The following is an 18,259-nucleotide window of genomic DNA, read 5'->3' as shown; positions in this document are numbered from 1 at the left end:
TTTTGCCATGTCGCCCAGGTTGGTCTCAAACCCCTGGGCTCAAATGATCCTCTCGCTTTGGCCTCCCAAGGTGTTGAGGTTATGGGCATGAGTCATTGCTCCCATCAAGAATTTTGAAATGACATAAACCAAAGCACAATCCAATTTTTTGAAATAAAGACAAAACTGCGTATAGAGGAAAAAATTCAAATCTTCAAATTGTTCATATATATATATAAAAGACAGATATAGCTCGGTGCCATCAAAGGCTGCATTGTCCCAGTCCCAGACCGGCTGACTATAGATCAGATGGGAGTGTCCTTCCAGAAATGAGTGACTTACTAGATCTGGACTGAGTTTGCAGAGTGCTTAGACCTCAGGAAGAACCAAGCAGGAACTCCAGACTTGAAGACTTTGGGTCTCTCCTGTGGGTCTTCAGAAACTTTTATTGATCTTTCTAATCACAATTCCCACCCACACCCCTCCATGTATTCAGTGCTTGCTTCCAATCAACAAGTGCTATCTGATTGCATTTCTGAAGCTCCACCTAGTTAATCTTGATTGGGTTTTTGGCTGTCCCCAGATTACTGGATTGAATCAGATATCCATTCATATCAGCTATCCATATTAAGTTCATGAATCAAGAAATTGACAGTGTTAGGAATAGGGTGGAAATCAAGATTTCACTCATTAAAGGCCGGGTGAGGTGGCTCACACCTGTAATCCCTGCACTTTGAGAGTCCAAGTTGGCTGGATCACCTGAGGTCAGGCGATCAAGACCTGCAAGGCCAACATGGTGAAACCCCATCTCTACAAGAACACAAAAATTGGCCTGGCATGATGGCAGGTGCCTGTAATCCAGCTACTCAGGAGGCTGAGGTGGGAGAATCGCTTGAATCCAGGAGGCAATGGTTGCAGTGAGCCAAGATTGCACCATTTCACACCGTTCTGGGTGACAGAGTTAGACTTTGTCAAAAAAAAAAAAAAAAAAAGAATTCATTCATTCATGAGCTCCGCAAACACTGATGGAATTTTACTGATATATGACCTACATAGTCCCGAGGTTGAGGCAGGGAAGGGTTTGATCGGTTCCGGATAGTAGACAGAAAAATAAAACCTGAAAGTAGTGTTGGGAGATCTTTGGCCACATCAAAATTATAAAATTGTTTTATAGTTAAAACAGCTTTATAAAACAGAGGAGTCATCCCTACAAAATCAGAAAAAAAATCTCCATGTATCGAATGGTCTTGTGGGTTTTATATCACCAAAGGTAGCAATTTATTTGCTCATGCTGGTGGAAGAGAGGTGCCACTGAGGGCTTGAGTGGTCTCAGGGCTTAGGTTAAGGCTTGTCTGGAAGAAATTGAAACCGTATCTCTAAACTTTATAAATTTAATCAGTGAAAAGGAGAAGGGGAGAAACAAAAACAAACCAAGCTTGCAGCACATTCAGCATTCACCAGGAGGTCAGCTTGCCCTCTGACCTGCTTCCTCATGGTTGCTGGCAGCCTACTGTCCCCAAATCGTGTAGAACTTAGACTACAATTCCCCTTAACTACGCTGCAGACAACAATTTAAGCATTGTGAAACATTCACTTTTTCATTTGAGATATTCTTTCAGGTTCTGCATGTCAGTGAAACTACTGATGCGAGCTGATCTGAAGGGCCCTGCAAGGCATCAACTCACCAAAGAATGCCGTTCTGACATCGTGATAACTTCATACCTCTTATTGCCATCAAACTACACCAACTTTCCAGCCCCTTGCTATCCAGGATCCACTGGAAACCCTCAGTACTCCTTGGGGAGATGAATTTGAGGATCTCCTCCCAGCTTCTCATTCAGCCACCTTGTGATCATTAAACTTTCTGCTGCAAACCCTCCTGTCTCAGAATATTGGTAAGCTACTGTGCAGCAGGCATAGGAACCTGATGGTCCTGTAACAAATTTATGTCAAAATTATAAAGGGAAGTGAAGGTGGAGGCTGCTCAGTGTTGAGCTGGGTGTTTTAATGGAATCCTGGGAGTGAACGAAGACTTGGTAAATGTGTTGGGGGTTATTGAGAGGGTGGAGGAGGAATCTTTCCAACATTGCACTGAGGCTCCCTTGGTTTTCATACTTGTGACCAAGAATGAGTCTTTCAAAAAACTTTATGTAATTCTCCTCATTTTTCCTTTCAAAACCTTTGTCTTCCTTTACCTCCCCGAATAATCTCACATCTATTCCCATGGCTTTGCTCATTTCATAATAAAAATCCTTTTTTTTTTTTTCCTGTGGAGTCTCTTTCTCTGTTAAGTAGACCATATATTTTGTTGCCACACAAGATGAGTAACCTGGTTTTATGGAGAGAAAGGGACAAAAGAATCCCAATCCTCATCAGCTAGGGGTGATATGAAGGTCAGGATTATTCTTTGTCATATCTGCACCTGCATATTGCCAGTGAAAACCTGCAGATCACATTAGGTAGACTTCCAAATTAATCATCTGTGGAAGGTCTTATGATTGGCTTACATCCTGTCCCTGAGTAAAGAATCTGATCTTGACTTCATGAGTGCCTGAGACTCTTCAAGTACTGATGAAGGCTTCACCCAGTGACAGTGAGAAGGACACTGATTTGATTCTGATCGTGAAGTTTTGCTGGTTGTCTTGCAAGGAAAATATTTTTGCCTGTCATGTTGTCATCTAAAGTCAATGATTGTAACCTCTGTATTGTCCCTTCCAATGGAAAAAACAAAAACAAAAAAGCTCAACTCTATTAGAGCCTTGCCAGGATAAAACAAAAGAAAATTAAAAAAAAAAAAAAACAACTGATAGGAGGAGTCCCATTCCCTTCTTTCAACCTTTCTTATAAAAGCATTCCAACTTGTAACAGACTTTGGAAAACACTGATTTTGTCAGTGTGTGTCTTCCAAGTCGATCCTGACATTTAGCTTCCAATGAAGCTTTATTTAATTATTTCTGCCTCAACTGCCTTAACGTCTATTGACAACAGGTTGCACGGTAATGGTTGGAATTGGGGTGGGAAGAAAAAATATTTCTGTGTGTTTTATAAAGTAATCCTTGCATGCCATCTCCATTGAAGAAAGAATAGTTTCCTCTCCAAATATGTCCTGAGTATTGATGCATCCAATAAATAAAACTATTATTTCATACAGTAGAGCTATAGATGCATTCTATTTGCCTCTAGAGTTTCCAGTGAACCAGTGCCTAGTTTCAGTAAGTTCTCTGATTATTTGGCAGAGGGTAACATGGTCATGTTCTGACTCTATGTCTATGTCGATATCTATAGCATTCCCATCTACATAATGCGTGTCAAACCAAAGAGTTTGATTCCAGTGGGAGTCTGGAACACTATCTAGGTTAGACCCAGTTACACTAATGTTTTCTAGGCATAGAGATAAATTACCAGTAATGAAATCAATAATAGTCATAGGCCGCCCATTTGCACCTAGAGCTTCTTCTCAGTACCAAGTCATTTAATTATCAATATTAACCAACCTTCCAAAGGAAGGATAACAAACCTTATCATGAAGTTAGCATCCTCAATTCCTACCCAACTGTGTATGAGAGCAGGTTCTACTATTATTTGTGATCCTTCCCTTTCATGTAAATGACTCCATAGCCAGCAATTGCTTTGGTTAGTGAGAGTGGCTACATTTTGAACAGGAGACCTTAGAAAGTGTTTGCTTTGAGTGGTGAAAGTACCTAACAATATAAAATACAGGTTTGAGAATTTTGTGTTAATACAAAACAAAACCAAGTCTCAGTCAATGGAAGAAGATCAAATGGAGTCTTGCTCCATTGTGTTGGAAAAGCTGTCTAACATGTGATGATGTCTGCTTCTAGGGAAGGCTTTTCCTCGGATATCCTTAAGTTTAAGTCATCTGGTACAGTCCCATCCAATGCTGTTCATGGGCAGATTTCCCTTGGTGTCATTTCTAAAGGATGCAATCTCCAAATGCTACGGCAGGAAGATCTAAGCATCACTGAAAGCCTCCTTCACGTACTGGAAATAGTCTTTGAAATTCTGCATCAAGGTCTTGCAGTATTGATTCATATTGTTACTGAATGATGGGATCACTCTCTTAAGTGCATAGAACCCAATACTATGACACCATCTTTGAGAAAAGCAAAAAAGATTCGGCCTGGTGTGGTGGCTGACGCCTATAATCCCAGCACTTTAGGAGGCCGAGGCAGGCAGATCCCGATGTCAGGGGTTCGAGACCAACCTGGCCAACATGGTGAAATCCCGCTTCTGCCAAAAATTCAAAAATTAGCTGGGTGTGGTGGTGTGTGCCTGTAATCCCAGCTACTTAGGTGACTGAGGCAGGAGAACCCCTTGAACCCGGGAGGCAGAGGTTGCAGTGAGCCAATGTAGCACCACTGTACTCCAGCCTGGGCAACAGAGACTCTGTCTCAAAAATAAATAATAATAATCCAATTTTCTTTGTCAGTTTAGCTAATTTTCGTTTAAAGATACCATTTGTTCACTCAACCTTTATAGAATACCAAGGATAATGAAGTTAATGCTAGTGTCATTGGATCTGTAAAATTTTATCTGTGTGATAACCTGCCCAGTAAACTGAATTCTCATACCATTAGAGATTTCTCCAGAATTGCCCCAGAAAGGAAACACATTTTATAATCACTTATTTGCTATGACTGCATCATCAGCCTTTTTAAAAAGGTAAGCTACAACTCATCCTGAAAATGGAAACACAATCACAAAAATTTTAGCCTTTTTACACGGCTCACTGTCATCATTGGTCCATGACAACCCCCTTTCTTGGAGCTATATATGTGTATGTCTACTTGTTCATATCTATATCTATATCTATCTGTTTCCTTTTATTACCATTATTCACTTCCACTCCCCTTTCCACATATAGCCACTCTACTCTTTGACCTAGCCTTGAATTTGCATGTGACCTTATATAATATAAGTATATGGAAAGTATATAGAATATATACTTGCATTTTTATGTGTATTTATTTTAATCCACATATATGCTATAGCGTAGGGTGCTAGAGAAGAGGGCCTCACAATTAATTGTCCAGTCCTGGACACTTTGGAGAGTGAGTGGACATGCTGTTATAATTATTATTAGTAGTATTTTTTGGAGATGGAGTCTTGCTCTGTGGCCAGGCTGGAGTGCAAAGGTGCTATCTTGGCTCAATGCAACCTCCACCTCTTGGGTTCAACTGTTTCTCCTGCCTCAGTCTCCCAAGTACCTGAGATTACAGGTGCCTACCACCACGCCCGGCTATTTTTTGTATTTTTAGTAGAAATGGAGTTTCTCCATGTTGGCCAGGCTGGTCTCGAACTCCTGATCTCAGGTGTTCCACCTGCCTCGGCTTCCCAAAGTGCTGGGATTACAGGTGTGAGCCACTGTGCCCGGCCTCTCACGTGCCTTTTTAAGTTGGTGGGAAAATGACACCCAGGTTAATTTATGGCCATTGTGGGAATTATTGGAAATCTTTAAGACTGTTTTTCTTACAAAACCACAATGGTAGGATTAAACAGTCTGAATGGGATGCTAGCATGTAGAGCCTTCTAAACTCTTTCTCTCCCTCTTTGAGGCATTTGGGATCTGCCTACTGATTACAATTAATTGGATTTTTTTTAACTGCTTGGTTAAGATTTTTTTTTTTTCCGACAGAGTCTGACTCTGCTGCCCAGGCTGGAGTACAGCACTGGTGTGAGCATGGCTCACTGCAGCATCAATCTTCTGGGTTCAAGGGATCCTCCCACCTCAGCCACCCAAATAGCTGGGACTACAGATGCATGCCACTATGTGTAGGGAAAAGAGAGATCAGACTGTTACTGTGTCTATGTAGAAAAGGAAGACATAAGAAACTCCATTTTGACCTGTACCCTGAAGAATTGCTTTGCCCTGAGATGCTGCTAATCTGTAACTTTGCCCCAACCTTGAGCTCACAAAAACACGTGTTGTATGGAATCAAGGTATAAGGGATCTAGGGCAGTGCAGGATGTGCCTTGTTAACAATATGTTTACAGGCAATATGCTTGGTAAAATCATTGCCATTCTCCATTCTCTATAAACCAGGGGCACAATGCACTGTGGAAAGCCACAGGGACTTCTGTCCTGGAAAGCCGGATATTGTCCAAGGTTTCTCCCCATGTGATAGCCTGAGATATGGCCTCTTGGGATGGAAAAGACCTGACCATCCCCCAGCCCCACACCCGTGAAGGGTCTGTGCTGAGGAGGATTAGTAAAAGATTAAGGCCTCTTGCAGCTGAGATAAGAGGAAGGCCTCTGTCTCCTGCCTCCCCCTGGGAATGGAATGTCTCAGGATAAAACCCAATTGCAGATTTGTTCTATTCTGAGATAGGAGGAAAACTGCCCTGTGGTGTGAGGTGAGACATGTTGGCAGCAATGCTGCTCTGTTATTCTCTACTCCACTGAGATGCTTGGGTGGAGAGAAGCGTACATCTGGCCTACATGCACATCCAGGCAGAGTACCTTCCCTTGAACTTGTGACACACATTCCTTTTCTCACATGTTTTATGCTGAGCACCAGTCCCCTGGGCCCACTGTTCTTTCTCCATACTTTGTGTCTTATTTCTTTTCTCAGTCTCTCGTCCCACCTGATGCGATATACCCACAGGTGTGGAGGGGCTGCTCCCCTTCAACCATGCCCGTCTAATTTTTTAAAAAAGAGGCAGGGCATTGGTGGCTCACTGGTGTAATCTCAGCCCTTTGGGAGGCCAAGGCACGTGGATCACTTGAGGTTAGGAGTTCCAGACCAGCCTGGCCAACATGGTGAACCGCCGTCTCTACCAAAAATATAAAAATGAGCTGTGCATGGTGGCGGGTGGCTATAATCCCAGCTACTCAGGAGGCTGAGGCATGAGAATTGCTTGAGCCTGGGAGGTGGATGTTGGAGTGAGCTGAGATTGTGCCACTCCATTCCAGCCTGGGTAACAGAGTGAAACTCCATCCCACCCCTCAAAACAAATGTTTTGTAAAGATAGCGTTTTGCCATGTTGCCCAGGTTGGTCTCGAAGCCCTGGGCTCAAATGATCCTCCTGCCTTGGCCTCCCAAAGTGTTGTAGTTACAGGCATGGGTCACTGCTCCCACCAAGAACTTTTTTTCTTTAAATTGCTGGTTTAATAAGGACTTGTTTATTTTGAGGAAAAAGGTCCCAAACATGAAGCTGTTCACAAAAATAACCCACAGTATCAACTTTAGAAAACATGTTTGAAGACTATAACACCAATTATGTTTCTGAGGATGCATTTGACATGCCTGCCAACTCTCATTCACAAAAATACATTGTTAGATTTTTGTTGAACTGCCCCACACAGCACACTAATATGGGGTGTAACACACATACTTCTAACTCCAAGCTGCTATCAGGAGCTACTCAACTCAATGAGATTGCCTTTGCAGTTAGGGAAGCAACTACTGAACTTATGTATGAAAGAAAAGAACTGTATTCCCTGCATAAAAAGAAATTATTTTGGAGACAGTTGATAAAAACCATACATCCTTTTTACTGTTAAGTCATAAAGAGGTATCTAAATTAAAAGCAAAAATTACAGGGTAAGACTTAGGAAAACTACTAGGGGTGTCAAGGGAAGTGAAAATGGGTCTAGGTGCAGGGCAATATGAATTAATGAATGTGGGAAGGACAAGGATGGGGAGAACAGTAAGCATGTGCTGAAGATACTAAGGGAGAGGATCTGGTGAAAAATTTGTTGTTAGACAAGCTCCTAGGTAAAGAAACAATGGGATAAGATTTCTCAACCCCACTATGTGCTTAAGAGTCATCCTGGCCATTGGTGCTGTCTCTGTTATCCTCTCCTTCCTCAGCCTCTTTTACATTATTCTTGATCAACTCCAGCTGGTTGTCCCCCTGATCTTCATTATCATCATCATCCAGTGGGTCCCCCTCCTCAGCAGAGTCATCTGCACCCCCCTCAGACTCCATCTTCACATGAGTCTCATCGTTCTTCATGGAGCTACTGCTCTGCTCCTCTTCTGACTTAGCATTTTTCACCTCTACCTCTTGTTTGCTCTGTTCCTTTTCATTTTTTTCCAGGTTTTCCAGGAGAGAATCCACTTTCTGTTTTATCTGGGTCAACTCCTGCTTAATGGCCTGAAGGTCATCTCCTTTCAGCTTTCCAGACTTGGAAGATCCCCGCTTTCCACTCTGAGAATTGAAGCCACTTTTGCCCCTTCGTGAGGTGTTTCCTGATACGCGCTGACGTTTCGAGGGCACTACAGCCAGAGCAATGGGAGGAGGAGGAGGTACACGTGCTGGGAAACTGTACATCCCATCATAATAATGCCGTTGAAAGCCATAGTCCAAGTCAAAAGAGGAGCCGTACATCTCTGCTGCTGATCGTTTCACACCTGCGTTTCCTCGATTCACTTTTGGCTCTGCAGCCAGGTTAATATCTACAACCTGGTCAGCAATCATTCTGCCATCCTCTCCTGCTACAGCAGCCCGGGCATTTTTCTCCTTATCATATTGAACGAAGGCAAAGCCCTTATGAACAGAGCAGCCTGCAATTTTGCCATACTTGGAAAAGATCACCTCCACATCCGATTTCTTGACAACAAGAGTGTTGAGATTCCCAATGAACACACTGGAGTTCATGGAGTGAGGATCCGTCTTGTTGGTAACGTTGCTGGCCATTGTGTTGGATGATAAGGTTTCTCCAAAAGCCAAAAACAGGAGGCGGGAGGGAGAAGAGATTCGATTCTAAGTCTCCTACTGCCGGGTTCTACGTGGAGAAGCTGACTGCGGCTCGAGGCCAGAAATGCAGCCAAAACAGCTCAGTCTTCCTCTCTTCACAAAATGGCTCCCAACAAGAATTCTGAAATGACGTAAAGAAAAGCACAATCAACATTTTTGAAATAAAGACAAAATTGCATTCAGAAAAAAAATCAAAGCTTGAAACTGGTCATATGTAAAAAAGAAAAAAAGACAGGATATAGTTCTGTGCCGTCGTAGGCTGCACTGTCACCGTTCTAGACCGGCTGACTGTAGGTCAGATGGGAGTGTCCTTACAGAAATTAGTGACTTACCAGATCTGGATGTAGTTTAGAATGTGCTCAGACCTCAGGAAGAGCCAAGCAGGAACTCCAGGCTTGAAGACTTTGAGTCTGTCCTGTGGGTCTTTAGAAGCTTTTATTGACCTTTCTCATCACAACTCCCACCCACGCCCCTCCCCATATCCGCTGCTAGCTTCCAATCAAAAAGCGATATCTGGTTGCATTTCTGAACTCCACTCAGTTAATCCTGATTGGGTTTTTGGCTGTCCGAAGACTAATGGATTGAACCAGATATCCATTCATATCACATATGCATATTCATTTCATGAATTAAGAAATTGACAGCGTTAGGGATACAGTGGAAGTCAAGAATTCATTCACTCAAGGCCAGGTGAGGTGGCTCACACCTGTAATCCCAGCACTTTGGGAGGCCAAGGTAGGTGGATCACGGGAGGTCAGGAGTTCAAGACCAGCCTGGCCCACATGGTGAAACCCTGTCTCTACAAAAATAGAAAAGTTAGCCAGGCACGATGGTGGCTGCCTGTAGTCCAGCTACTCATGCGGCTGAGGTGGGAGAATCCCTTGAACCCTGGAGGCTGAGTTTGCAGTGAGCCGAGATTACACCATTGCCCTCCTGACTGGGTGACAGAGGGAGATTTTGTCAAAAAAAAAAAAAAAATGCATTCATTCATGAAATCCACAAACACTGATGGAATTTTACTGATATGTTGCCTTCACGTCCTGAGTGTGAGGCAGGGAAGGGGTTGATCTGTTCCGGATATTAGACAGAAAAATAAAACCTGAAAGTAGTGTTGTGGGGAGATCTTTGGCCACATCAAAATTATAAAAATGCTTTCTAGTTAAAACAGCTTTATAAAAACAGAGGAGTCATCCCTACAAAATAAGAATAAAAATCTCCATGTATGGAATGGTCTTGTGGGTTTTATATCACCTAAGGTAGCAGTTTATTCCCTCGTGCTGGTGGAAGAGAGGTGCCGCTCAGGGCGTGAGTGGTCTCAGTGCTTAGGTTAAGGCTTCTTTGGAAGAAATTGAAACGATACCTATAAACTTTATAAATTTAATCAGTGAAGAAGGGAGGGGGAGAAACAAAAATAAACCAAGCTTGCAGTGCATTCAGCATTCACCATGAGGTCAGCTTGCTCTCTGACCTTCTTCCTCATGGTTGCTGGCAGCCTACTGTCCCCAAATCATTTAGACCTTAGATTACAGTTCCCCTTAACTGCCCTGCAGACAACAATTTAAGCCTTGTAAAACATTAACTTTTTCATTTGAGATATTCTTACGTTCTGCATGTCAGTGAAAGTACAGATGCCAGCTGATCTGAAGGGCTCTGCAAGGCACCAACTCACCAAAGAATGCAGTTTTGACATCCTGATGACTTCATCCCTCTTAACTCTATATCAACTTTCCAGCCCCTTGCTATCCAGGATCCACTGGAAACCCTCAGTACTCCTTGGGGAGATGAATTTGAGGATCTCCTCCTAGCTTCTCATTTAGCCACCCTGTGATCATTAAACTCTCTGCTGCAAACACTGCTGTCTCAAAATATTGGTAAGCTACTGTGCAGCAGGCATAGGAATCTGATGGTCCTGTAACAAAATCATGTCAAAATTGCAAAGGGAAGTGAGGGTAGAGGATGGGCTTGGTTGAGCTTGGTGTTTTAATGGGATCCTGGGAGTGAACCAAGACTTGGTAAACATGTTGGGGGTTACTGAGGGGGTGGAGGAGGAATCTATCCAACATTTCACTGATGCCCCTTTGGTTTTGATTATTAGGACCAAGGATGGGTCTTTCAAAACAATTTATATAATCCTCCTTATTTTTCCTTTCAAAACCTTCGTCTTCTATTTTTCTCCCAAAATAATCTCACATCCATTCCCAATGCTTTGCTCATTTCAGGATAAACATCTTTTTTTTTTTTTTCTTACATAGTCTCCTTCTCTGTTAAGTAGACCATATATTTTGTTGCCACAAAATGTCATTTGGACTGCTTCAAACACAGGAGTTTTCTGAACTTCATGTGAAACACCTCCTCAGAAATATTTTCCTTACTCCAAGAGATTTGCTGATATATCAGGTTGGGGTGTAAACTGGATATGGCAGCTCTGGTACCACCAACTCTGTACCAAAGTCTACATTGATCTGGATCTCAGCTTCTCCATTTTTTATTTAAGGGTATTACAGAAAATAATTTACCAGAGAGTTATTTGAAGTTCCATCAATATGGAGCCATCAGAAATGTTCTCTATCCAGGTTCGGTGGCTCGTGCCTGTAATCCTATCACTTTGGGAGGCCAAGGCCGGAGGATAACCTGAGGTTGGGTGTTGGAGACCAGCCTGACCAACACAGAGAAACCATGTCTCTACTAAAAATACAAAATTAGCTGGCTGTAGTGGCACATGCCTGTAATCCCTGCTACTTGGGAGGCTGAGACAGTAGAGTCACTTGAACCCGGGAGGTGGAGGTTGCAGTGGGCTGAGATTGTGCCATTGCGCTCCAGCCTGGGCAACAAGAGTCTGGGACACCACCTAGATTAGACCCAGTTACACTAATGTTTCCTATGCATAGAGATAAGTTACCAATAATGAAATCAATAATAGTCATAGGCCACCCATTTGCATCTATAGCTTCTTCTCAGTGCCGAGTCATTTAATTATAAATATTACCCAACCGTGTGTGAGAGCAGGTTCTACTATTAGTTGTGATCCTTCCCATTCATCTAAATGACTCCATAGCCAGCAATTGCTTTGGTTAGTGACGGTGGCTAAATTTTGAACAAGAGACCTTAGAAAGTGTTTGCTTTGAGTGGTGAAAGTACGTAACAAAATAAAATGTAGGCTTGATCATTTTGTGTTAATACAAAACAAAACCAAGTCTCAGTCAATGGAAGGAGATCGAATGGAGTTTTGTTCCATTTTCTTAAAAAAGCTGTCTACCATGTGATGATGTCTGCTTCTAAGAAAGGCTTTTTTCCTTGGTTATCCTTAATTTTAAGTCACCTGGTATGGTCTCATCCAATGCTGCTCATGGGCAGATTTCCCTTAGGGCCATTTTAAAAGACACAATCTCCAAATGATAGGGCATGAAGGTCCAATCATCATCGAAAGCCTCCTTCACCTACCGGAAATAGTCTTTGAAAGGTCTCGTGGTACTGAGTCATATTGTTACTGAATGATGAGCTCACTCTCCTAAGTGCATAGAACCCAATACTACACCACCATGGTTTGAGAAAAGCAAAAAAGGCTGGGCACGGTGGTTCGTGCCTATAATACCAGCACTTTAGGAGGCCGAGGGAGTCAGATCACAAGGTCAGGAGTTTGAGACCACTTGGACAACATGGGAAAACCCTGTCTCTACTAAAAATACACAAATTAGCTGGTGTGGTGATCCATTCCTGTAATCCCAGCTACTCGGGAGGCTGAGTCAGAAGAATGGCATGATCCTGGGAGGCAGAGGTTGCAGTGAGCTGAGATTGCACCTCTGCAGTCCAGCCTGGGTGACAGGGCAAGACTCCATTTTGGGAAAAAATTAAAAATTATTAGGAGTTAACTGGGCTGGGCACAATGGCTCATGCCTGTAATCCCAGCACTTTAGGAGGCCGAGGCGGGCAGATCACAAGGTCAGGAGTTCCAGACCAGGCTGACCAATATGGTGAAACTCCCTCTCTACTAAAAATACAAAAATTAGTCAGGCATGGTGATGCACGCCTGTAATCCCATCTACTGGGGAGGCTGAGGCAGGAATCACTTGAACCCGGAAGGCCAAGTTTGTACTGAGCTGAGATCATGCAACTGCACTCCAGCCTGGGCAACAGAGCAAGACTCTGTCTCAAAGAAAAAAATAAAAATAAAAATAAAAAATAGTTAACTGACAGGGAGACAGGAGACAAGTTCCAAGCCTGTCTCCCCAATCTGGAGATAGTGGAGCAAGCTCACATGGCCTTTCCAACTGGTTTCAGGTGATGCCAATTCAAACAGTCAGCCAGGCTGTGTTAACAGTTAAGAGGTTAAACCTTTTTCCCATCGGACATGCCTGAGCAATTTAGGCTTTGCAACTTAAGCAATGGTTAATCCGTTGGAGTTGAACCCCTGATTACACGGTCAGAGCTAAAATGTGCAGGGGATACATGAGGTTCTATTATCAAAGGCATAGGTTCTCCAGTAAATACTTTATGATCAGTGCTTCTGATTGTAGTTGGTGAAAAAAAATACCTTATGAGGGGTCTGGCTGTATTTTCCCATGGGGTGGTAAAAATTATATTAAAGTAATCCAGTCTTCCTAGGCGTGGTGGCTCACACCTGTAATCTCAGCACTTTGGGAGGCTGAGGCTGGCGGAACACTTGAAGCCAGGAGTTGACCAGCCTGGGCAACATGGTGAAACCCCATTATCTACTAAAAATACAAAAATTAGCTGGGTGTGGTGGCATGCCTGTAATCCCAGCTACTTGGGAGGCTGAGGCATGAGAATTACTTGAACCCAGGAGGCAGAGGTTGCAGTGAGCTGAGATAGCACCACTGTACTCCAGCTTGGGCATCAGAGACTCTGTGTCAAGTTTCTCCAGAGGTGCGCCAGAAATGAAACACATTTTATAATCATTTATTCACTATGACTATGCCATCAGCCTTTCTAAAAAGGTAAGCTACAACCCATCCTGAAAATGGACACACAATCACAAAAATTGTAGCCTTTTTACATGGCTCACTGTCATCATTGGTCCATGACATTCCCTTTTCTTGCCGTTATGTGTGTGTATGTCTACATATTCATATCTATATCTACACCTATTTTTTATTACCATGATTCACTTCCACTCCCCTTTCCATAGATAGCCACTCTACTCTTTGACGTAGCCTTGAATTTGCATGTGACCTCTTAGAATATAAGTATATAGAAAGTATATGGAATATATACTTGAACTTTGTATGTGTATTTATACTAATCCACATATATGCTATAGTGTAGGGTGCTACAGAAGAGGGCCTCACAATTAATTGTCCAGTCCTAGACACTTTGGAGAGTGAATGGACATGCTGTTATAACTAATTATTTTTTTTTTGGAGATGGAGTCTCACTCTGTCGCCAGGCTGGAGAGCAATAGTTCCATCTTGGTTCACTGCAAACTCTGCCTCCTGGATTCAAGTGATTCTCCTGCCTCAGCCTACCGAGTACCTGGGATTACAGGTGTCCACCACCATGCCCAGCTATTTTTTGTATTTTAATAGAGAGATAGTTTTGCCACTTTGGTGAGGCTGGTCTCGAACTCCTGACCTCAGGTGATCCGCCCACCTCACCTCAGGTGATCCACCCACCTCAGCCTCCCAAAGTGCTGGGATTACAGACGTGAGCCACTCCACCGGGCCTTGTTATAATTAAGATTTTCAGAATGACAGGGGTGTATGAAGGCTTATAATCAACTTTACCATAGACCTTGGTCTCTCACCTAAGTTTGTTACTAATATATTTTTCAAATATAATAACAATAAAAATATCCTTGCTTGCCCTATGTCAAATCCAGCTTGAAGTACTTAAATAGATTAACTTATAACACTCTGTGAAGTCAATATTGATATTATCCCATTTTATATGTGAATGAGCTAAGGCACAGAGAGGTTAAGTAAGTTGGGTAAGACCACAGAGCCATTGGCCACTGAGCCAGTTTTTTTTTTTGGGACGGAGTCTCGTGCTGTCGCCCAGGCTGGAGTGCAGTGGCGCGATCTCGGCTCACTGCAAGCTCTGCCTCCCAGGTTCACTCCATTCTCCTGCCTCAGCCTCCCGAGTAGCTGGGACTACAGGTGCCTGCCACCATGTCTGGCTAATTTTTGTATTTTTAGTAGAGATGGGGATTCACCGTGTTAGCCAGGATGGTACTGAGCCAGTTTTGAACTTAAATTAAACAGTCTGGGTCTGCTGGATCTGGAGTCTTTACTACTGACCAAAATACCTACGTGCCTTCAAATCCTAAGGTGCTGAGGGTCTTACCTTGTTTCATATCTCAGTAGGAAGGGAGCTAATGTTTATCCATTACATCTGATGTTTAATGCAAGTTTTCAACACAACATTTCATTTTCCAAAATATGCTATGATAAATTTAATTTGATTTTTCTTCAATTCCTTTCTGCATTTTGTAGGAACCTTGCTTTTCCCCCTTTAGTTTGTCAGTATGCTGAATTACACTTCGATTTTTCTGTGATTGGCTGGCATTCCTGGAATGGCCATTATATATTACTATATTGTTTTCTTTCTTTCTTTTTTTTTTTTTTGAGATGGAGTTTCACTCTTGTTGCCCAAGCCGAAGTGCAATGTCACGATCTTGACTCACTGCAACCTCCACCTTCTTGGTTCAAGCGAATCTCCAGCCTCAGCCTCCTGAGTTGCTGGGATTACAGGCATGCGCCACCACGCCTGGCTAATTTTGTATTTTTAGTAGGGATGGGGTTTCTCCATGTTGGTCAGGCTGGTCTCGAACTCCAGATCTGAGGTGATCCACCTGCCTCAGCCTCTCAAAGTGCTGGGATTGCAGGCATGAGCCACGGAGCCTGGCCTGTCTATCACTTTCTAATGCAGTGTTGCATTTAGTTAGCTGGTAATTTATTAAGTACTTTTTTCTGGCTGACCGTGGTGGCTCATGCCTGTTTGCCAATCATTTGCTGCCAGAACATGGGCAGGTTTTTCTCTGGCCAAGTCTCAGGTTTATCAGGTTAGAAATGGGGAAAATAGCAACATGCCTTAGATTCTCCATGAGGAAGAGCTGAGGTCTGGGATGATCGGTACCAGCCGTCTGTTGTGCCTCGTGGATGCTCAGTGAACACAGATTCTCACAACCATTATTGGTGCTGAGCTCACCCTCAGCCTCAGGTTGACAAAGTGGGGCGTGGGAAGTAGAAGCCTCACTGGGCTCAGGTGATCCTCCCACCTCAACTTCTCAGGCAGCTTGGCCTACAGGTGCACACTGCCTCCCCCCGGCTAATATCTTGTATTTGTATTACAGACAGGGTCTCATCACATTGCCCATATTCCTCACAAATTCCTGAGCTCTAGCACTCTGCCTTTCTTGGCTTCCCAAAGGGCTGGGATTGGAGGCCTGAGCTTGCTTGCTTTCCCTTCCCAAGTGTGGCCCCGATCTTCTCTCTGGCCTCTGCTCCAGCTCACATTCTCAGATTCCATCTTTGCAAGCTGGTTTTCTGAGAGGAGCCCATCATTTTTGTGGGTAAACACCCTTTACCTTCTAGTAGGGCCAAGACTATACCTGCCCCCTGTGTTCTCAAAGCCAATGTTATGGTTTAAGAGTCTGACCTATCTCTTTTGATGATTCTCCTTTGAATTTCTGAACTCAATCTAGGGTGTGTGAGATAGCTGATGCCTGTAATCCCAGCACTTTGGGAGGCTGAGGTGGGGAGATCACTTGAGGTCAAGAGTTCGAGACCAGCCGGGCCAACATGGTGAAACCCCATCTCAACTAAAAATACAAAAATTAGTGGGGCATGTTGGAGCACACCCATAATTCCCAGCTACTCGGGAGGCAAGGTGAGAAAATCGCTTGAACCCAGAAGGTTGAGGTTGCAGTGAGCTGAAATCATGCCACTGCACTCCAGCCTGGGTGACAGATGTTGGCCCAGTCTGAAAATCAAACAATCAATAAATAAACTCAATCTTGACAAAGGACTTTCAGTCCTGACATCTAGATGCCCACAAGATAACCACCATGTTTTACATTGTCTTGTTTCCTTTGCAGGTTCCCATTAGAAAACCTAGTCTCATTCCGCTCAGTTCGCACCTCACTTGGTCATTTTGTGCTGATTTCCTTCGGTGAAGCCTTGACTTAGTCTTGAGATAGATCACACCCTCAGTGGTTCCTTTCTTCTACCTGAATGTGCATATGATCTGCTATGTTAGATAGCATAAAACCGAGGTGACCATTCGATATACACAGCTTTTTATTCTGTTTTCTTGGGAATGACATCACTATCTTCTTCAGGCTGTTGTAGCTCTGAAACATTTTGACAATTTTGATGTGGCCAAACATCCTCCAATAAGGACACCTTAAAGTTTTTTTTTTTTTTTGGTCTAATATCAGGAACAGATTAATCCCTTCCCTGTATCACTATGAAAGTCATCTATTAACCAAACTTCATCAGTATTTGGGGAATAAATGAATGAATGAGTTTTGGACTTTCACTCTATTATTTATTCTTTTACTTCCATAAATCTGTGTCTAATTCAATCAGTTGGTCAGAAGAAAGCTGAAAACTCAATCAGGATTAACTGGGTGTGACTGCAAGATCTAATCAGGTATCACTTTCTGATTGGAAGCTGGTGATTGAGAAGGGAACGGTGGGGTTAGAAAGGTCCATAAAATCTCCTGAGGGTACCCAGAAGAGACCCATAGCACTCATTCCTGGAGCTACTGCTTGGTTCTCTGAGAGGTCCCAGAACTCTGCAAAGTGAGTCCAGCGCTGGTAAGTCACCACCTGCTTAGGGTCATGCCCATCTGATCAGCAGCCAGCCAGTCAGGGACGGTGACACACATCCCAAAGTGGCACACAATATTTTTCTGTTTCATGAGATGAACAGATTTAGGCTTTCATTTTTTCTCTAAATGTAGTTTTGTCTTCATCCATCAGATTGTGATTTGTGCTTGGTTTTTGTCATTTTAAAATTCTTATCGAAGCAGGTTTTTAAAAAGTATATTAAAAATTTACAGTGAGATGAATTTTTATTTCTTGACGTTTGAAGTTATTTGTTTTTGTGCCCTTCAATTACAGTTCATAGACTTGGTGTTATTGTGATTCTACAAGTGTGCTTTCATTTTCATAAAATCCTTAAAGGTATCCCACACACCAATCTCAAGAGTGCAGTTTTGCTCAGATCGTGGGATTTATTTTTGCCTCTAGGATCCATCAAAAAGTGGTTAATTGTGAGTATGTGGAAGTGATGTCTATAGGAACCTTCATCTTAGAGTTACAGTGCTCTAGAATAGCATGGTAGCACTTTTACAGTTTCTGGTTAATTTTTTTTTTGAGATGGAGTTTCCCTATTGTTGCCCAGGCTGGAGTGCCATGGTGTGATTTGGCTCACTGAAATTTCTGCCTCCTAGTTGAATGTGATTCTCCTGCTTCAGCCTCCTGAGTAGCTTGGATTACAGGCACTCACCACCATGCCCAGCTAATTTTTGTATTTTTAGTAGACACGGGGTTTTGCCATGTTGGCCATGCTGGCCTCAAACTCCTGACCTCAG

At 43.0% G+C, this 18,259-nt stretch overlaps 1 protein-coding gene across 1 annotated transcript in view; it reads right to left on the bottom strand.

Annotated features, from left to right (window-relative positions):
* Positions 1 to 5,007: 5,007 nt before the first annotated feature.
* LOC129393930 (heterogeneous nuclear ribonucleoprotein C-like 2) overlaps positions 5,008 to 18,259 on the bottom strand; it is a 33,009-nt gene continuing 19,757 nt past the window's right edge. The window contains exon 5 of the mRNA XM_055098139.2: positions 5,008 to 8,824. Coding sequence (XP_054954114.2) covers positions 7,762 to 8,643 — 882 coding nt within the window. The 5' untranslated portion in view covers positions 8,644 to 8,824 and the 3' untranslated portion in view covers positions 5,008 to 7,761. The remainder of the gene's footprint in view (positions 8,825 to 18,259) is intronic.

This window comes from Pan paniscus, chromosome 1 (genome assembly GCF_029289425.2).
Source record: "Pan paniscus chromosome 1, NHGRI_mPanPan1-v2.0_pri, whole genome shotgun sequence".
Classification (NCBI taxonomy): domain Eukaryota; kingdom Metazoa; phylum Chordata; class Mammalia; order Primates; family Hominidae; genus Pan; species Pan paniscus.
This window is presented reverse-complemented; position numbering and strand designations above follow the sequence as displayed.